This window comes from Anopheles maculipalpis, chromosome 2RL (genome assembly GCF_943734695.1).
Source record: "Anopheles maculipalpis chromosome 2RL, idAnoMacuDA_375_x, whole genome shotgun sequence".
NCBI lineage: Eukaryota > Metazoa > Arthropoda > Insecta > Diptera > Culicidae > Anopheles > Anopheles maculipalpis.
Genome location: NC_064871.1, coordinates 13,040,737 through 13,063,618, shown reverse-complemented (window position 1 = coordinate 13,063,618; position 22,882 = coordinate 13,040,737). Strand labels below are relative to the sequence as shown.

The 22,882-nt window shown below is 47.3% G+C and overlaps 3 protein-coding genes across 3 annotated transcripts in view; 2 read left to right on the top strand and 1 right to left on the bottom strand.

Annotated features, from left to right (window-relative positions):
* LOC126557756 (connectin-like) overlaps nt 1-22,882 on the top strand; it is a 378,559-nt gene that overhangs the window by 343,135 nt on the left and 12,542 nt on the right. The window lies entirely within an intron of this gene.
* On the bottom strand, nt 1,563-5,654 carry LOC126560103 (uncharacterized). The gene is made up of 7 exons (XM_050216265.1): nt 5,400-5,654; nt 3,692-3,849; nt 3,512-3,603; nt 3,220-3,419; nt 2,765-2,963; nt 2,142-2,694; nt 1,563-2,055 (listed from the first exon to the last, which is right to left on the bottom strand). The coding sequence occupies exons 1-7, from the start codon at nt 5,619-5,621 to the stop codon at nt 1,563-1,565; spliced, it is 1,917 nt and encodes a 638-aa protein (XP_050072222.1). The 5' UTR covers nt 5,622-5,654.
* On the top strand, nt 9,718-22,359 carry LOC126556568 (bromodomain and WD repeat-containing protein 3-like). Its single transcript, XM_050211879.1, has 9 exons — nt 9,718-9,882; nt 10,133-10,191; nt 10,291-10,320; nt 11,476-11,535; nt 13,589-17,316; nt 17,395-17,565; nt 17,689-17,962; nt 18,268-21,111; nt 21,490-22,359. The coding sequence occupies exons 1-9, from the start codon at nt 9,840-9,842 to the stop codon at nt 22,318-22,320; spliced, it is 8,040 nt and encodes a 2,679-aa protein (XP_050067836.1). The 5' UTR covers nt 9,718-9,839; the 3' UTR covers nt 22,321-22,359.

The window sequence follows — 22,882 nt, the reverse complement described above, 5'->3', positions numbered from 1 at the left end:
GCGCATAAATTCCACATGTCTTAATGTTTCCGAATCATCTGATACACAAGATCGTTATAAATCGTTATAAATGGCTCGGAACGGAACGATATCGAAAGAAGGATAGGAACGGTAAAAAAGGAACTATTTTACATGGTTCAAGCCGGAACGACCAACACTATTTCGGGTGCTGTCTGCTGCCTGCTTCTGAAACGCAAACGGCCGTTTGTAATCGTGTTTCACTAGTTGTTGAGTTTATTGTAAATTCTGTGTTCTCGATGATGGATGACGGATGGTGGTTAGATGAATTCAATCAGTTACATTAGTGTCTTCCTCTGCCTCGTGGGATACGCGACAACGGTTCTCCTTTTTCAAAAAATTCACGTAAATCCTCCTTCTCAGATATCAACCCTAACCACCATCCTTGCGTAAATTTTCTACATTTGCATCGATCGACTGGACAATCCATTTTACAAATCCGAATACACACGCGGATTTATGCTCTTACTTCGAATGTGATTTATTCCTAAGCTTCTCGCTCTCTTCCTCTACATACAAACTACCACCACTTGCCTGGTCTCTAACGCCACGGATAGCACTAATCACGTATGTGAACAATGGACGACGATGAGCGGCGTTTTGGGATCTAAATAAGGACTCGCGTGGACGCAAAAAGAAAAAAAACGATCGCTTCCTATCGCGGATTACTTGAGATACTGGTACTACGTGTCTTCCCTATAACGACTTCGCCGGTATTAGTATTAGTTTGGAAGATGTGAACACGTCGAGTATAAAAGTTAATCAAACGCTTCCTCCAAATCACAATTACAACCATGACTCACACGCAGCATTCCAAAAATCAATCCTTTCCTCTGACACACGATTCGGGTTCGGGTTAGTAAAATGAAAAATTTGAATACGTATAATGTGTTGTAACGCTATATGACTATATACTTGTGTAAAGGTAATAAGGTAATAACTAGTTCAAAAGGAAGCGACCACCGGGACAGCGACCCGGTGCAGGGCGAACGAAAGGCCTAATGGGGCAACAAATAGGTACTGTTTTTGCTTATTTTTGTCCCTGCCACAGACGAACAAAAACCCAACCGAAAGTTCAATCCTGGTGGGACGATTAGTTGTTTGTTGGTATTGGCCGGCGTGCGCGCACGGTTTTGTCGTTCCATATTGTAAAAACAAAAAAAACAAGATCCTGCTTTTATCCTTGCTTGCTTGTTATGCTTACATAAATATGTACCTCCTATATCACGTGTGTAAGCGACATCAATATGGTCGCACATTATTATGCTGACTGATGATGATGATGATGATGATGGTTGGCAACTATTATAAATGATAGGGTATCTATCTCCCGCGTAGTATTTGTTCATCCGGTTGCATCATAATCATCATCACCATCGGGATTCTTTACGCCATTTTCATTCGGCGCCATTTAAAATTATCCTAAAAACATCTCCTTTGTCCCCAGTAAGGGGTCACGGGTCTGTCTGTGGTAAGCGTGCTACAGCGGCTTTTACCATCACACATACACTACATGTACCGACATTACCTTCCTGCAACCGTATTTACACAATGTGGTTGTTGTTGTTGTTGTTGTTGTTGCCACTAGTATCAGACGACCACAGAGAACGCCGTGGGGCGCGTCTGTTGTTACCAACCCCCGAGCCGGGCACTGATTCTGTCGGTGCTGGTGCTGCTGCTGCTCCACCGGCCGGGTTAAAGTTGACGTTCGGTAATGCGGCCACACCGAGACGCGCTCCCGCACTGGTCGAGGGCATGTCCGGTGCGGAACGGACCTGTGCCTGCCGTGCCCGGTGACGGTGCATTGCATCGAGCAGCTCGTCGTCGGTCGTATCCTCCGAACCGTGGAACGAACCGGACAGCTGCGCGTTGAGGATGTTATTGCCGCCGGTACCGAGGGGCATTGCGGTGGGATTGACCGGTGAGGATGACGATAACGGTTGCTGCGGAAGTGCTGGTGGTTGTGGTGAAGCTGCTTCCTGCTGAGTGATGCTGGTTACGTGTTGCTGATCCGTTGAAGTTTGAGAGGAAAACAATCTACCAAAAAAGAGTCAGAAAAAAACTGATTTAGCAAAACGGTACGCCTTTTACGCTGTGTGCACATCTCTAAGCGGTGCAAATACCTTTGGAAAAACCTCCAACGGGACAGTGGAACCACAACATTGTCACCGATCGATGTGTACGGTGACTCGTTGGGTGGTTGCTGTTGTTGCTGCTGCTGCTGCTGTTGCGAGGAAGCACGGCCACGCAACAACCACCGTGCACTAGGTACATTCCGATCGTCCAACAGTTCATCATCGTCATCGGAGGCCGGCACCTCCATAACATGGCTGTTGGGAGCGGCATTCTGTTGCGTGTGCTGTTCCTCCGTTTGTGGAGTGGCTGATGACGGTGGGACAGCCACATTACCGACTAGAGCAGCTGGAGTGGAAGACGATGTTACAGGTGGGGCGGTTACGACTGCAGCAGCAGCACCACCACCACCACTTCCCACCGTTGCACTGTTATCCGTCGAGTTAAGTAGCGGTGTCGATTCGTCCGCATTCGTCGATGACATACTGTCGCTGGAGTAACGACGCTGGCGTGCTTCGCCTCGCACAATCACTCGCCTTTTGCAGATAGGACAAACGCGCCGATTCTTCGTCAACCAAGGATCGATGCAGATCGCGTGATATGCTGTGTAATAGGGAATGGAAAACATTCACAAAAGCACAAGCACGAGAAAATCCCGTTTTTTTCTACCTACCATGCCGACAGGGCAGCACCCGAAGACGCTCGTTCTCCACAAAATCTTCCAAACAGATGGCACACACATCGAACCGCATCCCTTTGGCGAACTTTACAATGCCGATCCTTCGAAGTACGCGGGCCGGCAATCGATGACGCATCCGACGACGGCGCTCCCGAATACAACGAATAATCATGAACAGCACCTGCAATACACGCTACCGAAAATCAGCGAGAAAAACACATGCACACGTACAGTTGGTCATATGCGTAAATCGGACACCGGTGCTATGAATCGTTTACAGTACCCCCGAGCACCATAATGTGCACACTTAAGGATAGTGAAACGTGATGGGTGAAAAGCTCCATAACACACCAAATGTCCGATTTTTTGCCGAATGACCCCCTATTTTATGATGGTAAAGTATTTGTGCAAGAACCCATCGAGACCAGCGAGGACGGTGATCGACTTACCATGATGATAAAGCACAACCCAACTACAATGGCGAACGGAATAATCAGATTATTGCTAATGTTGAACGGGATGTCATCGGTAATGACGAGAGCATAATCTCGATCGTACAGGTACGCCTCGATGATGCTGCGCCCACTGCTTTCGCCAACAAACACCGACGGAATGAGCAGATCTTGCGGATGATTGGCAGACATGTGCTCTATGTGTGTGTGTGTGACACAAAGGTTGGAAAAAATAAGGTTAAATTTAAAATTGTACCCCTTCATCAGCAATGGAGCTCCTAAAACTTACCCAAATCGTTACTGCCCACATTGTGCACGATAACCATTGCGTATCCAGCCTGTTGCGCATTGCGTACCTTCACCTCGAACGAGCAGTTGTAACTAGAAATGTATTAAAAAGTAGGCAAATATAGAACAAACACACACAAACAAAACCTCAAACACAAAGTGCAAAGGAAGGTCGCTTTACCGTGCAATTACTACCGCAAACTTGCTGGTAACATTCGGTGCTGGGCGCATTTCAGTACAACCATCCGGTGGATCGGATTTGTCCGCCAGTACCTTCAGCCCGGAGTCGGGAATTTCACCCCCAAAGGTGGCTGGAAGGTCACGAAATTCTTCGATAATCTGCAATGAAACGTAAGCGGGGAATGCATTTATGAAACAAATAAAAGCTCTATGATCTAACCGACGCTGCAACCGAGACAAAACTCCATCCGAGAGGACATTTCTTCTGCAATTTTTCTTTCTATTTGAACCTTGACCGAAAGGGGCCGTAAAGCATTTTTTCATCTACTTTTCTTTTCGGTATGGTTGTCCGTATTATCATAAAAACGGTTAATAACTGTTAAAATAGCCACTCCGCTCAGGCTGCGCTGATACGGTGCAAAAGCTTGTCATACTATCTGCCAGCGCTATCATCAAGCCAGCGTATTATGAAGCTAGCGAGGAGTATGTCCAGTGTTTCTGATGATAGAGTGAAAAAGAGTGCAGAAAACTCATTCGAAACAGGCAAAACCTTAAATAATATTCATTGTTCCAGCAGTCACATGTCTACCTGTGCCTGAACATAACAAGTTCGCCTTGCGTTTTATAGATTTTTATACAAAAGTAAAGCTTTTTAATAAAAGTATAGCTCTAAGAGGATTTTCAGGGAGATCGATTCTATTTTTTGATCAAGGATCATAACGCAGGAGAGTGAGCCAATCCTGCAACAAAGCCATATTACAAACGTTCTACTCTCTGTTCACAGCTTGATGTGACCTAAAACCAGTCTGTAATCGTTTATTTTTCCAACTGACTGCGGCATGTTGTAACACGTTGCATGGTTTCTATAAAGAAGTTGTTGAGCTGACCTTAGTTGATGCTTTCGCATTAGACAGATTCGGGCCAGAGATTAAATGCACAACTTCATGATTAAATAAGATCATACGCTACGCAACACAATGCGTTATATGGTAAGAGGGTGGACATTTGGGTTACCAATAAGAATTTATAAGGATTTTTCAAAAGAAATTAGAAGGCTTTTGCGGCTTTTGTTAATGAGAATCCGTACTAATTCAAATCAAATGGAAATATTCGGTATGAAATTTAAAGCGATTGGCCAATGCATATTTTTTAATCCAATACCATGTTTTTTGTCACATGTTTTCCTTGTTCTGCAACATCCAGCACCTGTCCAATTGCAAATTAAAACATCACGAAATTCGTGCATGCCAAATTTGTGTAACTCCAATCATAAACCACCCACACTATACAATGGCTTTGTTTAACCGTTCTCTTAACATTACTTCTAAGTATCATTTCAGTGGGTCAATGCTACCGAGAAGAGTTGCAAGCAGTGTACAAAAGTAAATCGATAATTTCATTCATATAATCAAAATCCTTTTCGTTCCTTCTAAACACAAAAAAAACTGTCCTGAGATCGATGGACCTTTATCCAAAGATAGGGCACGTTTCCTTTACTCAGATAACGCTCCAGAAGAGCAGGTCGGATTTAGTTAACCTCTTCAATAAAAGAATACATTTTTTCCTCTACTTTGTTCTATAAAAAATACAGATAATACACTATCTTTATCCTTCGCAGATTGGCTACGAGTGCAAACGACTGCAGGCGTTATCTTTTATCCCGAAGGTTATTATTTTGCGCTTTGTGATTCGTCCCCGATTTACCTTACCTGATCGTTCAGCATCTGATAGACTAGAATGTCTGCCTTTGCGAAGGGTATCAGCTGCAGCATCAACAGGATCATCGCGACCAACAGCACCGTCCGATGGGAGCGTCGATTGGCGATTGGCGTTTTGTTCGGTTGCCGGTGCTGATAGCGTCCATCCTGTAAACGCTCCGTACCGTTTTCCTCCTCCGACATTATCACCGTCGGTTCTGGCGGCATGTTCATTTTACGCCACGTCGTTTGATTACGTTTCAAAATGGAGCGACGATGACCGACCCTTATGCCGACAATCGGACGTGTACTATATATAGTTCTCGTACTCTTGTTTCGCGTCCCCGGGTATCTGTTGCCTGTGTGATACCCTTTTTGCTAGCCGGTATACGGCGGCTTTAGTCTCGCACAGATCGTATACTGGACTTTCTTCCTTGCTGCGAGCTTCTTTTTCACAATTGCGGATGAAGAATGTAATTCACAACTCTCTAGTGCCTGTCCGGCTCTAGGAGGGTGATAATGGTGATACTGACGATCATGCCTAACATTCACCTCCTCAGCTTGCCGGCATTTGGAAGGTTGACAAAAGGACCGGGTGCTGTCCGCTTGTATCAGGTACGAATGCGATACGTTCCACGATTGTCTTCACGTATGGTGATTATTTGTTTGCACAAGAAAATTATTGTTTCTACACAAGCACATCAATCCGGTTTATGTTTGATTGAAGAGTATTTAAAATCTTATCCCAAGGGTATATGGTGAGACCTACAAAGAAAAAAAAGAAAACTCATTTTGAATAAACAGTTTTTTACAAATGTAAAACATATCAATTCTTATTCTAGAAAAAATAGTCTTTATGACAACAAAATCACGAACTAAATATTTGAGAGCATATTTAAATCAACAGGAAAAACTTCCACACAAACAGACACACACACACCTGTCACAAAGCATGAACCGAGGGAGGCGAGAAGTTCACGTCCGTTCGTTCCCAAGCATGGCCTGTTGTGTGAAGGTTCAAGGATGTTGTGACTGACTCTTTTTTCCGCTATTCCAAACACTCGGTGGGAGCTACGTTTTGTTTCATAAAAAGCACCCCTTTCACGACTTATACGCGAAACATCGTGAAAATTAACGGTAAGAAGACGAAGAAAAAAAAACACACACACAAACACTTTTAACAATTCCAACGAGACAAGAACATGCCCTGTATGGTTGGAGGAGACTTTAAAGCGACTCGAACAGCTGCTGCTTCCTGACATCTATTTTGCTCTAATGCTTTGTGTGAATGGAAGCGTAATAGAGTCAGGTTTACACCAAACAAACACTCTTCAACGTTCTTTTAATTGCGGGTGTGTGTGGGGAGGAATGATGATGATGAACCATCACCACCAACACCATTTTGTGCAATAAGTTATGATGCAAATATGCATCAGAAGACGGTGATGGGTCTAGAAACGCTCGCCAACTAACCAGTTGATTATCAGCTTGACTGATAGCACCTAAATAGCGATGATTTAAGCCGAACATATTGTGTTTGTGTTTTTCGTTTCTCTTCTTCTCATTCAATTAGCACCAATCATATGTTTTATATGTTTTAGGGATGACTGCCACATACACACGCACACACAAACATGCATCAGTTGTAAACATATTTGTGATTGGTACGCGTGTTGTAATCATCGTTGACAGTCTACAGCGATACACGATAGAGCTAGAATTGGGGGATGATTTGGTGAGGGCACGGACACATAATCGACCCTCTCCCATCCCATTCGAATGCGTCATATGTGTTCTACGGGTGTACGTAGGGTCGATCAAGAATGACGGGAGGCTTGTGCCTGTATGTAGAGGTGTTTTGCTGCATGATCATAAAAGCTGATCACACAGTAAGACACAGTGGAATGGATCCAGCTTGAAGTACAGAAAGCATGCTCACATACACACTTAAAACGTATGGTCAACAGGGGAAGCATTGCGTTTTGTTTTTATGTCTCTTCTACAAACTTGCATTACGCATTCTGTTTGCGATCTCGCCGTTCAATTGACAATCACATTGAAACTGCACTACATTCCGCTAAAACAGACAGGAAATTTTAAGAAAATTAAAATCAAAATTAAACTTCTGGCGTTCTGGACACAGGCTCTGTTACTAGGTGACACACAATGAAGTCTCGATTGATTTTTCCTCTAAATGCATCATCATGTCTTGCGTGTGCGTCGATTTATTTCTCGTTATCATCATCAGGTGCTTCACTCTGCTACTTAAGCGAAACAGACCCATTCTAATCCGGGTTGGAAAAAGGGCACGTACACTTGAAGCTTTTTTTTCTCATTCCCGCAGAGCTCACTGTTGTGTACGTGGTTGTGCATTCCCGTAACAAAACACAAACTGGCCACTAGGTAACGTTAACCGATCGATTCTGTCTGCTGACATGACTTAGCTGTACGGCTTTAGCTGCTTAGAATATGACCCAAACACGAACGCTGGCGGAATTCCTGAAGCTGTCTGGGAAAGAAAACATTTCACAGACGTTGTGAAGTTATTGCTTGGACGTGTGCTGACCTTGCAATCGTGAATGCTGCTTGTTAGCGGTGAGATAATTCATGCAAGCGTTTTGTTTGGCAACGAGTCATCCCAAGATACAGGATAGGTTCGCTTTATGTTTCCATTTCACTCGAAGAAAAACGGCTAACTATTCACAACACCAACCACGTACCAGGGCTTTACTGTGTGGTGTTCGTTTCGATACAACCCACAGCGAAACCAGTGTTTGCCATATGATGCACGGGAAGTACTTTTTTCCACTATCACACATATCTGTTTATAGTTAGGTAAAAGTACGGAAGCAGCCCTTAAAATAGCAGCTACTTTCAGCAGCCAAACAAACAAGAGATGGGTGGGTTGAATTGAACCAGGCGAGATTTAGTTCTTACCTACGGATGACTTCCGCTAGCAGGACATCAGCAAGTAGTAGGGTTTACTGCTTCTTTCGCTAAAAAGATCTTTGCTATGCTTTTTCGTTATTCCTCCCCATGGGGTGTGCGCACACACTGCACCACATCGTAGTAAACAGCGAACGCTTTTGACATACAGAGCGATGACAACTAACACCACCGAATGCAACGAACGAAACAAAAAAAAGTCAAAACAAATTTGCTCCTTATCCGTTTCTTTTTCACTTTACGATTATCGCCTGGAATGACTCATTTCCTGTTCACTTTTCAATCGGAAGCTACCACTGTAGCTGTACACGAAGTAATTGTTGAAAAAGTGACCACTTCCACTGGCTTGTCGTGTAGGCTGCTGATCGAGCGAGGACGTAATCACTAAGCAGCCGTCGCCATTATTGTCTTTGCATTTGAAAACATTGCAATCATTGCCCGCATGCACAAACACAACCACACTAGTGCCGTATCTTTTCACGCAAGGGGGTTTTGTGAACAGACGAACGAACCAGGGAACAATACCGAGATGGATGAAAAACTGCGTTTTAACCGTACCTTACTGCAGCACACCGAAGAACACAAAACACTTTATCCACCAGGAAAATACTTCACCATCCCGAATGCACCACACAAAAACAAAGTTGCGCTGCTGGCTGGAAAACCAAAGACCACTACCACCACCACTGTGTTCTAACTGCGCGATTAAAGCTTTCCCCGTTCGCACAACGAAGACGCACTATCTTGTGATTCTGTGGATCCGTTTTCGACACCAGAATTTATTTAATTTTACGTTTATGTTTCCGTGAACACACTTCCTTCTTTTTCAACACAGCAATATTATCGCTGTACAAATAATCGACCCCGTTCAGGCGCAGCACAGGCACGAATGCTGACAGTGCTGTTGGTTGGTTGCCTTCTTGTCAAAATGTTATGTTTCTGCTACGGCCGCGTCTACACTTCGTGGCATTGCAGCTGGAATGTTGTTTTCAATTTCATTGCGTTGTACAAGGGATTTTGTATATCTATTAGCTACTTTTCAGGGAAAGACAATTTGAAGGGACCATTCTTGCCGATGAGATATGTTGTAGCAGACTCCAAATAGTTACTTGATCATTTTTAGCCAAATCTTCTTCCGTTCGAGATTCAACTTGAAAAACTTTATACAAATATAGCTTTTTAGCATATGAATTATACCATTAAAGAATCTCAAAATATCCCTTTGACATGCAGGAATAAGACAAAAAAAAAACAATTCCAAACACAATTTATTTTTTCAAATCGACCTGTATGTTTTTTCCTCTCTGTGGAATTACGAAACATTTCGATCAGTTTGGATTTTACGTTCGAGCAGTACTCTTCGCGACGGTCGGCCCGAATAAGCGAAACCATTCGTTTTCCGAGCTCAGCGTTAAGTAATGGCGGATGTGTTCGTACGGTGCTGCGTCAGAAAAATGAAATTTTCAACCTGTTCTGAATGAGTGTGGTGATTGAACTAGTGAAAAAATGGAAGATAGAAGCTTAGTGAAGGGAAATATTCTCGTAGCAGGTAAGTGCGGTGCCGTGACACGAACAATTAAGCGTCGAAAGTGTGCGAAGCCCTACGCCGAGACATGGTGTGAACCGAGCTCGCTTAGCCCAGCGCACCCGTGTGCCTATATGTGTGCGTGTATGTGGAAAAAGAGACACGGAAGGAGCAGCTAACCCAAAAACATACGCCTGGAAACGTTTCTTTATTAGTGGTGTTAAATGGTGTGTTTATTTTTTTCTTCTCCTGTTTAATGCCTCTTTCTCTACAGAACTATATTTTTTGATTTCGAAATTTTTGGCCAATGGACCGCTGCGTGAGACCGCGAAGGTAAGTGACGCTCCGATAGATGAAATCGAAAAATCTGTTCAATTTATTGAGTGTTTGACGTTTTGTTTGTGTTTTGACTCGCCGTTTCCTTATTTACAGGTTTTGGTACAGGAGTTGGAACATTTAGACGTAAGTTTAGACGCTGTTTTGTTGTCATTTCTCGATCTCTCTACCACCTTGCCTCACTCATTCCTTACCCCTCATTCCCTATTGTGCTGTGTCGATCCTTTCCAAGCTTTGTATCGCGGAGCGCATATCGAGAGGTACAGAGCATGTCCCGCTTTCCCATAAACCACCTAGCCATGGGAGAGAAGCAGACAACACGCTCTTGGCTAGGCAAGTGTAGCTGTGTGCGTGTGTACATGGTGGCGCGGTGTAAAGCTGTTCAATGAAACACACCACCCAGCACAGTATTCGATTGGGAGCAGATTTGAAATAGCGATCATATTTAATGATGTAGTTCGCCTAATTTTTCCTTAAATTATTTTCTCAATTAATAATCCTATTTTTGAAGCTGTATTACAATTAAATTTTACAAGAACTCTGAAGTTTTTGTGATCTTTTTTTTTCGCCGCAGAACACACTGCATTGCTACGCTAAAACGCGGTAGCATCGTTAGTAATCATCGAGCACGTGTATTGCCCACCTCGGCTCTTCCCTACCTTACCTCGCATCTACCCATTTTGGCTTTACCGGCAAACAGGGTCCGTCCGTCCCTTCTCTCCGCCACCCATGTCTCTGCCCGTGGAAGCGTGCAGAGGGAATTCCCAAAGTCTTAGGCGTCTAGGCTAGAGTAAAACGTCAGACGATGGTTTTTGAATCAGGCGGGAATCTCCCTCTTGGCACAGTCGGCCTTGACCTTGTCCTAGTTTAGAGACGGGCTTTTATTTACCTTTTTTTTACTCTAAAGGTTGTACACATATTTGCCTTTGGAGTACGTGGAGAGTTCGTGCGAGCATTATGTTCTATTTCTTTCGCTGACATTTGAAAAAGTTTAACCTCCCCCCCTTCCCCCCCTTCGCACTTTGTCATTGATGACTCATCGATCCTCGTCCTTCTGTTCGGTGCATCTCCCACCCTTCCTCTCTCTCCCTCTTTTTCTCTGCCCCGTATTCTTTTCCTTTTTCCCATCTTCACGTTGACAGGTCAACGACTTTTAACGCTATATTTTTGTTTTGATTGTGTCTCCCTCTCACTGTTACCGCACCCGACTATTTGCGTCGCCCTTCCGCTCTCTCGCACCTGGAACTGTTGACCGGAACTGGACAATGTTTACGGAAATAGATTCTACCACGGCGTCTGGACTGGACCGGTCAGGAGCATCGTCAGTCGCTGGAAGAGTTGGTGAGTAATGAGTAATAAGTGTACCAGATGGAATGTCCACTTTTCAGCTTTCATTGATGATGTATTTCTCGTTGGCCACCGGAAACATTCTTTGGTGGCGACTGTTGCCTTTAAAGGGGGCCACTTACGAACACAAGCACACACGTGCGATGAGCACAAATCGTGCGAACGTGTCAATGGCATCTCAGTGTGCGATGACGGGGCCTTGCTGCGTATGTGTGTTAGTGCGCGGTGCAGCTTTTACGCTCTACCGTCGTACGGTTAAGGCGTCGCCTCGATGTCCGGGACCATTTGAAGGTCGCCGAACTGCGATCGGATCGTCTCCGGTGTTGTTCTGGGACTACGTCCGGAGAATTTCGGACAAATTGATATTTTTATCTAGATTTGGGGAACTTGGAATGTTGTAAAAATCTATTTCGATTAACAATATGTTGTATGTTCTTTGTCGCCTCGTAGTCCCCCGGAATGCTTTATCCGCGCCAGATTCCGGAACACGGAACATCCGAGAACCGGGTTGGTTCGTATCTCCGGATGAATGTTTTTTCCATCAATGGACGGTTTCCGCCATGTTAGTTTCGAACGTATTATTCCACTGTAAGTGCAGAAGTTGGATCGAATAAACCTTTTTTGGTTAGCATTATTACTCGGTGGCCATTTCATCATTCCGCTCGACGGAAGTGTTCGTTCCGATCACCTCCCTTTCAGTCGTCGGATGATTGGTTTCAGTCGAGCAACAGAGCGCTTGCTTCGCTTTGTGCCGAGGGCGATGTGTGAGTGTGGGTAATGCTGCTAACACGCAGCTGCTGCTTCTCTGCATTGGAAAAAAACGACGGGGGTTTTTTCGAATTTAGTTTCGTTTTAAATATTACATTTTTACATTACTAGAACAATTGCACGTACAATGTTGTGATGCAAGTTGAACGAAGTGGTTGGAAAAAAATTAGTGTATTAAAACGAGCGTGTATGAATGTGCTGCGTGTGTTGTGTCATTGCTCTAAAACAGTAAAAGTGTACGTTTGTGAAACATAATGTAAAAGTATAAAAATGTAGTAAAATATTTCGTATACGTCGCCATTTTAGCAAGAAATATGACCAGCAGTTCTGTGGTTTTCCTCATCTCCGATACTCTTTGTGCACAAACCGTGCTGGGGAGGGCGAGTGTGGCAAATGTGTATTTTTACGAGTGTCACTACCACCACCATGCAATGCCGCAGTTGGTATTGTGTGTGTGTGTGTGTGTGTGTGTGTGTGTGTGTGTGTGTGTGCATATGAACGTCGAAGCATCGACTGCTCGAATCGCTGCTTACGGCGAACGGGGCCAACACAGCAACCCGAGAGCTCTGGTGATGTTCTTTGTGTGGTAAAAATGGGGTGCGAGTGTGTGAGTGTTAGTGCAGGGTAGTTTAATTTTGCGCTTGAAAGCGCTCCTGTTTTTCTTGTTTTTTTGCCTTTTTTCAAAAGATCGTACCACCGGAGCTGGTCGCTACATCCGACGGACGTGTGGAATGGCATCAAAACAAATGATGAGATTCTGAGCTGAAGGGATTTGTTTACAACATTTGACTGTTGATTTTGTAGGAAAACATGAAATAAAAATGACGTTGAAAGGGAATATTTAACTATGAAGAGAATTAAAATTTTCGTAGCATGAGTATGTTGCTATTTGAATTCGGTGGAATTAAGTTTGTTTGCTGAAATTTGTATGATTTTCTTAATCGTTTTTGTCGTCCGTAAAAAAATCTGATTACGAGCGCAGTCGATTTCGTCATGCGATGTGGTGTTGCTAGTGTGCGTAGCGATACAGCACCAACATACAGGGGAAGCGTTGTGAATATGACGGGATTCGAGCAGTCGCGTCGTTGACTGCTCGAAGTTCGTAGGAGAAACATGGGCAAAATGAAATTTGCGTTAATGCGCGTAAAGATTTGTTGGATTTAAGGAGTAGGTAGAAAAATGCATTTGAAAATTATGTTATTATTTTAATTCAAATTAAATTAATCATTAAAAAGTCCAAAATACTAATATTTCCTGCTAATTCCTCTTATGCTTTTAGGAAAGAAAGTATCCTCATGTGGGACCAGAGCATTTACTCGAAATATGCAGCCGCATCGGACCGCTGCTGGACAAGGTGCTGCCACCGGCAGTGTCCGGCGTCATGTCCATCCTTGGAGCTGGGCGGCAAAGTTTACTACGTACGAAGGAAAGTGTGTCCCGGCCACGCCAGCTAATCGATTACTACACACGCATGCATGATCGACCGCTGAGCGATGTGGTCAATCGTAACAATACCCACAACTTTGTGCGCGTGCTGTACGGGCGGGAAAGTGCGGGCCCATTAACACGCCGTCAGGCCATCCCGACCTCGTTCTACTCGAAGCAAACGTTACAGAGACGCACGCTTGGCCACCTTTCGGCGGTGTACTGTGTGCTGTTTGATCGTACAGGCAACTATATCATCACTGCGGCGGATGACTTTCTCGTGAAGCTATGGTCTGCCATCGATGGACGACTGTTGGCCACGTTTCGTGGTGCATCGGCCGAAATTACCGATATAGCGATCAATCTCGACAATACGATGCTAGCGGCCGGTTCACTCGATCGTATACTGCGTGTCTGGGACCTGCAGTACGGTGGCCCGATTGCCGTGCTGTCCGGTCACACCGGGATGATTACGTCGGTCAACTTTTGTCCCTCGCCGAGGACTGATTTACGTTTTCTGGTCACGACGAGTACGGACGGTTCGGTCGCATTTTGGGAGTACAATACACGTAACGGCAAAACAACCTTCTCATCGAAGCCCACTTCCTACCACGAGAAGCTACGACCTGGCCAGGCACAAATGATCTGTGCATCGTTCTCACCCGGTGGCATCTTTATGGCGGCCGGTTCGGCGGATCATCACGTCCGCGTGTATCTGATGTCGGAAGATGGTCCGAAGCGTATCCTCGAAACGGAATCGCACTTGGACACGGTCGATTCGATTCAGTGGGCACACAACGGATTAAACTTCATCTCGGGCAGCAAGGACGGTACGGCACGGGTGTGGCACTTTGAATCGCAACAGTGGAAATCAATTCGGCTTAATATGGCTGACCGACTGCCAAACTGTCCGCCGGTGAATCAGGAGGATAATGTGAAGCTAAAGGTGACGATGGTGTCGTGGGACAATACGGATAACTGGGTCATCACGGCGGTGAACGATTTTACGATTAAGGTGTGGAATGCGCAGACGGGCAAGCTGCATCGGGTGTTGCGTGGCCACACGAACGAAATCTATGTGCTCGAATCGCACCAGAAGGATTCGGGCGTGTTGCTGTCGGCTGGACACGACGGCCAGCTCTTCATTTGGGACATTGTGGAGGGCGTTTCGATGGCAAACTTTGTGAACCGCATTGATGATCATTGCGAAGGTGGCATTTACGATGCGAAGTGGTCCCCGGATGGTATGATGATTGCGGCCACCGATTCGCACGGCCATATCCTAATGTTCGGCTATGGATCGGGGCACGAAAAGCTAAAGCAGTTGCCACAGGAGTTGTTCTTTCACACGGATTACCGTCCGCTCATAAGGGACTCAGCCCTGCATGTGATGGACGAGCAGACACAAACGATGCCACATTTGATGCCACCACCGTTTCTGGTGGACATTGACGGTAATCCGTATCCACCAGCGTTACAGCGATTAGTGCCAGGGAGGGAAAATTGTCCCACGGATCAACTGATACCGAACATCAGTGTAGGTGGTGAAGGAGGAGCTGAGATACAGCAACCTGCGGGTGTTCAGCCAGCAGCAGCAGCAGCAGCAGCAGCAGCAGCAGCAGCAGCAGCACGGGTACCAGCAGGCGCCCAGGAAGTTGCAGGTGGCGCGTATTCTAACATTGATCGCATGATCGAAGCCCTGGCAAACCGACGAGGGGTTGAGGGTGGTGGCGGTCGAGGTGGTGGTGCTCAAGGAGACGACGACAATCAAGCGCCCGATTCAAACAACGAGCGAGCGCGTGAAGATGACGGTGGTCCCTTTCAACCCGGACCTGCACGTCCCCCAAACAACGCTAACCCCCAGGCTGGGGGAAGAAATGGACAGCAGCGTGGTTTTGGTTCGGCCGGGAACTGGCACCGCACCGAGGAAGGTTTCAAATTCCACCGACGTCAGTATGTGCGACCGATGAGTCACGCCGCAATGGTGAATCTGAAGCAGCGCGTTTACTCGGCCGGCGTACAAGAGCAAGAAGTATATCGGCGGGAGATGCGTCGTCGTCCGGTGATGATCAACACTGCCAACAGTGCGTCCGCATCAGGTGGATCGTCTTCGTTTCTTGGTGGAAATCGAAGGGCGGCTCGTGCGGCAGGTGGTGCTAATCGCTCACTGCGCCGTGCCAATGGAGGTGAGGGAGGTGCGAACGGTGCCGCCAGACCGGCGTACCGTACGCGAGCGGTGCGGGAGAATGAACCAGCACCACCCGAACCGGATGACGATGATGCACACGAAGAGCAGAATGAATCATCGTCGTCCGAATCGAGCAACAGCGACTACTCGACTGCAATCGAAGAGAAACTGGATTTATCGGGCAGCAGCTCGAGCGATACTGCCAGCTCTGACTATTCCGATTGGGTGTCACACGAACCGGGTCGTAACCTAGAGCCTCCGAAGCGTTCCAAGCGAAAGCATGTCCAGAGGCGTGCATACTCGCCACCGGATCCTGACCAGCCGGGTCCAAGTCATGCGACTCCCGGTACCAGCAGTGGCCCAACGGGCGGTCGACGTCGTTCGACCAAGGTTCGAAAAATACCACTGACGCGTGACGGCGAAATCCCCGAACAATTCCGACCGCCCGAATGGTTGTCCGAAGTGATTCCAAGAAAAGCGCCGTACTACCCACAGATGGGCGATGAGGTTGTGTATTTCCGACAGGGCCATCAGCGCTACCTCGAAGCAGTACGCAGCAAATCGGTGTACAATCTTGGCAACCGATGTGAACCTTGGTCCGGGATGGAAATTCAAGCGCACGAACTGTGCAAAGTGATCGGTATCAAGTACGAGATCCGTCCGCCACGGTTGTGCTGCCTGAAGTTGGCAATCATCACAGAAGATGGTGAGCTAACGGGACGTTCCTTTGCCATCAAGTATCACGACATGCCGGACGTACTGGACTTTCTGGTGCTGAAGCAAACGTTCGATACGTCGGTTAGACGAAACTGGGGTCCGGGCGATCGGTTCCGCTGCATGATCGAAGACGTCTGGTGGACCGGTCAGATCGAGTCACACAATCAGCTTTCACCGGACTTTCCGGACTCGCTGTTTATGTGCTTCCGGGTGCGTTGGGACAATGCCGAGTACGAACTAATGAGCCCGTGGGATCTTGAGCCGGTGGACGAATCGCGACAACCGGAGGAGGTGGGCGGTGCTGTACCGGTACTGCCAGAAGAACTGCAGGCAACGCTGTACCAACCGAAGCCAGAGGAATGGCCACGGGGTGATCGTGATGCTTCGTGTCGGCGCATTATTGCCGGTTTGGAGCAGGTGATGGGACTAGCGATAGCGGATCTCTTTCTTGCACCGGTCGATCTCAACATCTATCCGGAGTATGCGTTCGTGGTGGAGTATCCGATCGATTTGAACACGATCAAATCAAGGTTTGAAAATCATTTCTATCGACGCATCACCTCGGCACAGTTTGATGTGCGTTATCTAGCGACGAATGCTGAGAAATTCAACGAATCGCACAGTACAATCGTGCGAAACGCGCGCATTATCACCGATCTGTGTTTGCGCATACTTAGGTAAGTGAGAGGGACAGATAAAAAGGAGGAAGGGATGTAAAAAAAAGAAAATGATTTATTATTCAATGTCTTTTGTAGTGATCTCAATGAAATTGATGTGCCGGCAGTATATCACCAGCTGGTTGATACATACCTATCATCCGATTCGGAGACTGAAAGGCATCGACCTGGTCCATCGACAAGTTCTGCTGGAGGTGCTGGTCCATCTGGAAGTGGCATCTCAAACAATCGACGCACGGGTTCGCGCAGGTAATTTGTCAATTTAAACAGTGGCATTAGGGACTTAGAGGACATCAATTAGAAATTTTCTAGGTGGCAATCTTTGTTTTTACATCATAATTCTTACGTTTCAATGTTTGGTATTTATTTCAGATCGAGACGGCTAGTACCGGAAGGAGATTGGCGTGTTGACTGTCGGGAGCTGTTGGAAATGATTTGGCAATGTGATGATTCGGAACCATTCCGGGAACCGGTCGACACAATAGAGCACCCCGACTATCTGCAAATTATCGATACGCCAATGGACTTGCGCACGATCAAGGAAGATTTGCTCGGTGGCAATTACGATTCGCCATACGATTTCTGCAAGGATATGCGACTAATCTTTCAAAACTCACGCAATTATAACACCAACAAGCGATCGAGGGTAAGTAGTGTCCATCAGATAGGGTGGGCCCGGTGGTGATGCGACAACGGTACCGGTCTTCATAAGGCAGAACCGGAGTTCAAATCCCATTCCCTTAGTTCAAATCCCTGTGTTTCCCCGTAGTGATTGTAGTACTGACTATCCAACTACGTGGTATCAGCAACTCTAGTAAGCCAAACGATAACCGGCATTACTTTCTTAGAAGGTCTTTAAGCCCAGAAGAAGTGACTTCTCCAATGAAGGGCGGAATGAACAAAATTTGTGAAAGAGGTGCGTGGATTAATGATTTTTTTTTTTCGTTGTAGATCTACTCGATGACTCTTCGACTGAGCACACTGTTCGAGGCCCACATAAAGGCTGTCATTTACAATTGGAAATCGGCCCGTAGGCGTAACCGGGGTGTGGGTAGCAATCACGATCTCCCTTCGGCTAGCGGTAGCAACGGACTAGCGCCGTCATCGAAAAGGCGTCGCCAAGATCGTCGAGATGGAGCAGGTCCGAGCAGTAGTCGAAGAGGAGGAGGCGGTGCAGCATTGAACAGCAGCAGCTCAGCAATGAACACGAGTGGAAGCTCTTCGCGTACCACTGCCAGCCACAATACGGCGCAATCCGATGATGACGACGATGATGATGACGATGATGAGGAAGCAGGTGATCGTCGTGGGGTGAAAAATCGATCTACCAAGCGTACCAGAAACGGTGGAATGCTAACGTCATCTTCATCGCGTCGTGGTCATTCATCGACGAATGTGGCGGGCGGTTCCAACGGTGTATCGTCGTCTTCGGCAGGAGGAGGATTAAGTAACAGCAACAATGTGATAGACCCGCTAAACATACCGGGTCCCAGTAGTAGTCGAAGCAGTCGTGGAGCAACCGGTGTTCGTGCGCGAATGCTGACACGTCGTGGCCGCAGGTCGCAAGATGAAGACGAGGAAGAGGAGGAGGAGGCAGCAAGTAGCGATGAGTCGGATGTGAGCAGTAGTGATACGACCAGCGAATCAGAAAGCGATGACGATGATGATGATGATAGTACGGGAGTGCCAGTTTCGCATCGTGCTGATTATGATTCGGGCGAGATGTACGATCCGTACAAACGACGCAAACAACGATCACAGCAGAAGAAGAAGAAGCAGAAGAAAAATAAGAAAGTTCACCGAAAAGCCAGTGGTGGCAAGCACACAACAGTCAGTTCAACGACCAAACGGAAACGTCCCGGCGTGTTGGATGACACGCCACCGCAAGTGTCAAGTGGACGGCGTGCCCCTGCGGCTGTTCGTGCTGTGCGACAGGATCTCTTCGGTACGGGATCCACTCAAGCCAGTCATGCCGTTGGTGGTGAAAATGGTGGTACACGTTCGCTTCGTAATGGAGCCACCCCCAGCGTTCCAGGGACATCCAGAGTAATACAGGATGGCGATGAGGGTCAAGCAGGGCCATCGGGACAAAATGAAAACAGCAAGCCAAAGAGTATGATGGGAAGCAAGCGGCCACGCAGAAGCACCCGACATCAGTTGGATGATACGACCGATGAAGAAGATGGTGAGGTTGACAGTGAGCAAGAAGCGAGAGAAGAGAGAGGATCCGGTGAAGGGCGTACTTATCGTGGTCCTCCGGCGAAACGTAATCGTAGTCGATATGAATCCGACCACAGCTACCATAAGGAACGTCCAAAGACGTCACGAATAGTGTCCGATTCCGATAACGAACCCGTCGGCGAGCCTTCGCGATCGACCAGAGGCAGTGTACGACGTGCACGAGCCGAGTGGGGCAAGAGCGAAGATAGCTTAGAAGAGCAGAACAATGGCGAAGATGATGGTGACGATCATGAGGAAGAGGACGACGTGGACGATGATGATCGTCGCCAAGGTAGAAGACATAGTGGTGCTGACAAACTTCGCTCCGAAAATGATGATGATGAGGAGGAGGATAAGGACGATGATGACGAGGATGACGACGACGACGATGATGATAATGTTCGGGTTGGACGAAGCACTCGCCAGACGGCGGTACCATCTTCTAGCGCTCCATCGACACGACGCATGCGAGCTCGCAAGCTTCCACCATCCGACCACGAACAGAGTCCAGAAGAAACGAGCAACATCAGCAAACGTAGCTCGGCAACACAGCGAACACAGCGTGCCGTCTCGGGACAAAATCATTCTAGTACTAGACAGACGGCTTCGTCCAGTGGTAGCACACGGAACAACTGGTATGCCAGCGAGAGTGACAATGATGTTAACCACACGTCGTCGGCTGCTGTTGCCTCGACAAGTTTCCATCCCGTGCGTTCTTCTTCACGGCGTTTGATTGTGGAATCGTCCAACAGCGCGGTAGTTGCTGCTAACGGGTCAACCAGTGGTTCCTCGATGGTGCGAAGAACGATCACGAGTACCAGTACCGTGACGACGGTTCGACGTTTGCGAGGAATGGAAGCAAATACGTCCAGTGGTGGCACTGCTACACCACCACCACACACCGTTGATCATAACTACGGTGAACCAGGCCCTTCCTCCAGATCTGCAGCTTCATCGAGTGGCACAAGCGGTACGGTATCCGGTACGTCTACCAATGTCCATCCTACTGCTAACAGTTCCACAGCTGTTGGTGGTGTTAGCGATATGAGAAGAACTCGAACTCGTAGCACTGTACTGTCCCGCCATCAACGAAATCCGGACGAGCTTGATCAGGGTGTGACGGCGGCGGTGGTGCAAGGAACTCGCCAGCACGATGAGATCGGTGGCAGTGGGGCGGCGGCTGACGATGGAAGTGATGAGGATGACAATCAACCGTTAAGGATAGCGACGGCTCCTCCTAGATCGTCACGTTCCAATACGGCTCGACAGCTAAGGGCAAGAACGGACGCTGAAGGTTCTGTGCCTTTGAAAAGGAAATCCACAACGCGTATTTCGTCGTCACCCGAAGAGGATCTGCCCGAGGGCGCCGATAGTGATGATAGTGATGATTCCGAGGACGATAATACACCACTGCATATGATGGCGGGATCATCCTCCAGGACGCGTAACAGTCGCTCGCAAACTGCATCAGTCGCTGGTACACCGAAGAAGAACGAAAGCAGCACGTTCGGTGCCCGTATGGCGGCGCATCGATCACGGCGGAAAGAGCGGTATACATCGGATGAAGAGTATGAGGTGCGTATACATTAAGTATGTTGTGTTTGGTTATCGTTTTAGTAGGAACTATCGGATTTTTAGTATTTAGTAGGAACTATCGGTGACATTTTTACCGTATGTGTTAGACTCCTTTTTGGTTCCCGAAGGATGTATCCTTCGTTTTGAAAATTGTTATTACGTTTTGTTGTACACTTCAAAATTTCCTTAATGCCCTTCACTATCTGAGGGTCACAAAAAAGGTACTTGATCCGCAAGAGTTTTTAGTCATTTCGTGTGGAACTTTCCGGTCAGATGTACCAACTCCAAAAACCAATAGTCGACCTTTGCTTAAGTCATGTTCCTGCACTTCATATTAGATTAAATATTTTCATAATTTAAATTGCTCTTGTTCTCTAGGCACCAGGTCCCTCGAGCGGACGCTCAACACGAAAGCTGAAACGTCCCCGTTACAACGAAGAATCGGAAGAGGAAGATGAGGACGACCATCATCAGCATCATCGGGGAGACAACAATCATCATAACAATCGAGCGCAACGAAACACTACACGCCAACGTCAGCGAGTGTTACGACAGGACGACAACGAGGACGATGACGATGACGACGAAGAGGACGACATTGCCCGTGCGCTGGCAAACATTCGGCAGCGATCCCGCCGACAGCTAGCGTCCTCCTCCTCATCCACGGCGGTACAGCGCGACGACGAGGCTAGCGGTGGTAACGCATCGAACACAACGGCAGCCAACAATGGTAGTACCAATAGTCATAATAATAGGGTGGTGGATAACCATCATCATCACAACACAACACAACAGCAACCGTATCATCATGCTCCTCCTCCTCCTTCTCGCCATCAGTCAGCAACCGGCAACCAGCCACGACGCGTTATCGACGAAGCTGAGCAAAGATTGCGGCCGCAATATCATCCTCACCGGAGCAATGGTGCCGGTCGCGTGCCACGTGACAGCAGTCATCTGCGGGACGGTCAGCAGCAGCCCGATGATGATAATGTAGCGGTGTCAGCGGGAGTGTCAGCTAGACAATCGTCAAGATATACAAGAGGGCGCGACCATCATTGTCATAATAGTGACGAGGATGACGAGGATGTGCAGGAGGACGATTTGCTGGAGAGTGGTACCGATGATGCTGCCACGCTGCTAACCAGCGTTAGTAGTCGTGGCCGTATACGGCGCATTAACCCAAGGGTGCGGAAAATATTCGGTGAATAGTACTACGCCCCGGAAGGTGGGGAGGACACTAGCAGCAGTAGCAGTAGCATAAGCATCACTAACGAAGATGACTTCCCAATGTTGTATAGCAGCCTGGGCAGGATGCAGCGAGAACAGCAAGTGCAGTACGATCCTTGTGTAGAAGAACTACTGCTACACGATGCGACTACCAACACCACCACCACAACGACTGTAAGCAGTCTGGACGTGCAGGTGGACGATGTGGTGTATGACATCGGCGACGTGATGCTGTTTCCGACCAGTCCGCCTGGCGCTACACTGGATGAGCTGGAGTTTATTTTAGGTACTTAAGGTACCTGGCTGCTGATGCTGATCTGCGAAAACCTTGTCCCCTCCCAGTCGACTGTTGTTTTTGGCCATTCGTCGTCACTGTCTGCAGCCAGAATCGTGTGTCTGGCGGGTAAACGTGTAAGACTGATTGTAAGATCGTGCCGTGAACTTTTCCGTTGTGAATCGTTACCGATTACATTCCGTTCTCGTGTATGCGTTAGGTCGGATTATATTAGTTCGATCGGTTTCTGTTTTTTTCCGTAAATTCCGA

Coding starts and splice junctions, on each gene's coding strand:
- LOC126560103 (XM_050216265.1), bottom strand. CDS start 5,621: ATGAACATGCCGCCAGAACCGACGGTGATAATGTCGGAGGAGGAAAAC. Junction 2,695..2,764: donor GGTGCTGCCCTGTCGGCATG/GTAGGTAGAAAA, acceptor CCTATTACACAG/CATATCACGCGATCTGCATC. Junction 2,056..2,141: donor CGTTGGAGGTTTTTCCAAAG/GTATTTGCACCG, acceptor CTTTTTTGGTAG/ATTGTTTTCCTCTCAAACTT.
- LOC126556568 (XM_050211879.1), top strand. CDS start 9,840: ATGGAAGATAGAAGCTTAGTGAAGGGAAATATTCTCGTAGCAG. Junction 17,566..17,688: donor CGACGCACGGGTTCGCGCAG/GTAATTTGTCAA, acceptor TATTTATTTCAG/ATCGAGACGGCTAGTACCGG. Junction 17,963..18,267: donor ACACCAACAAGCGATCGAGG/GTAAGTAGTGTC, acceptor TTTTCGTTGTAG/ATCTACTCGATGACTCTTCG.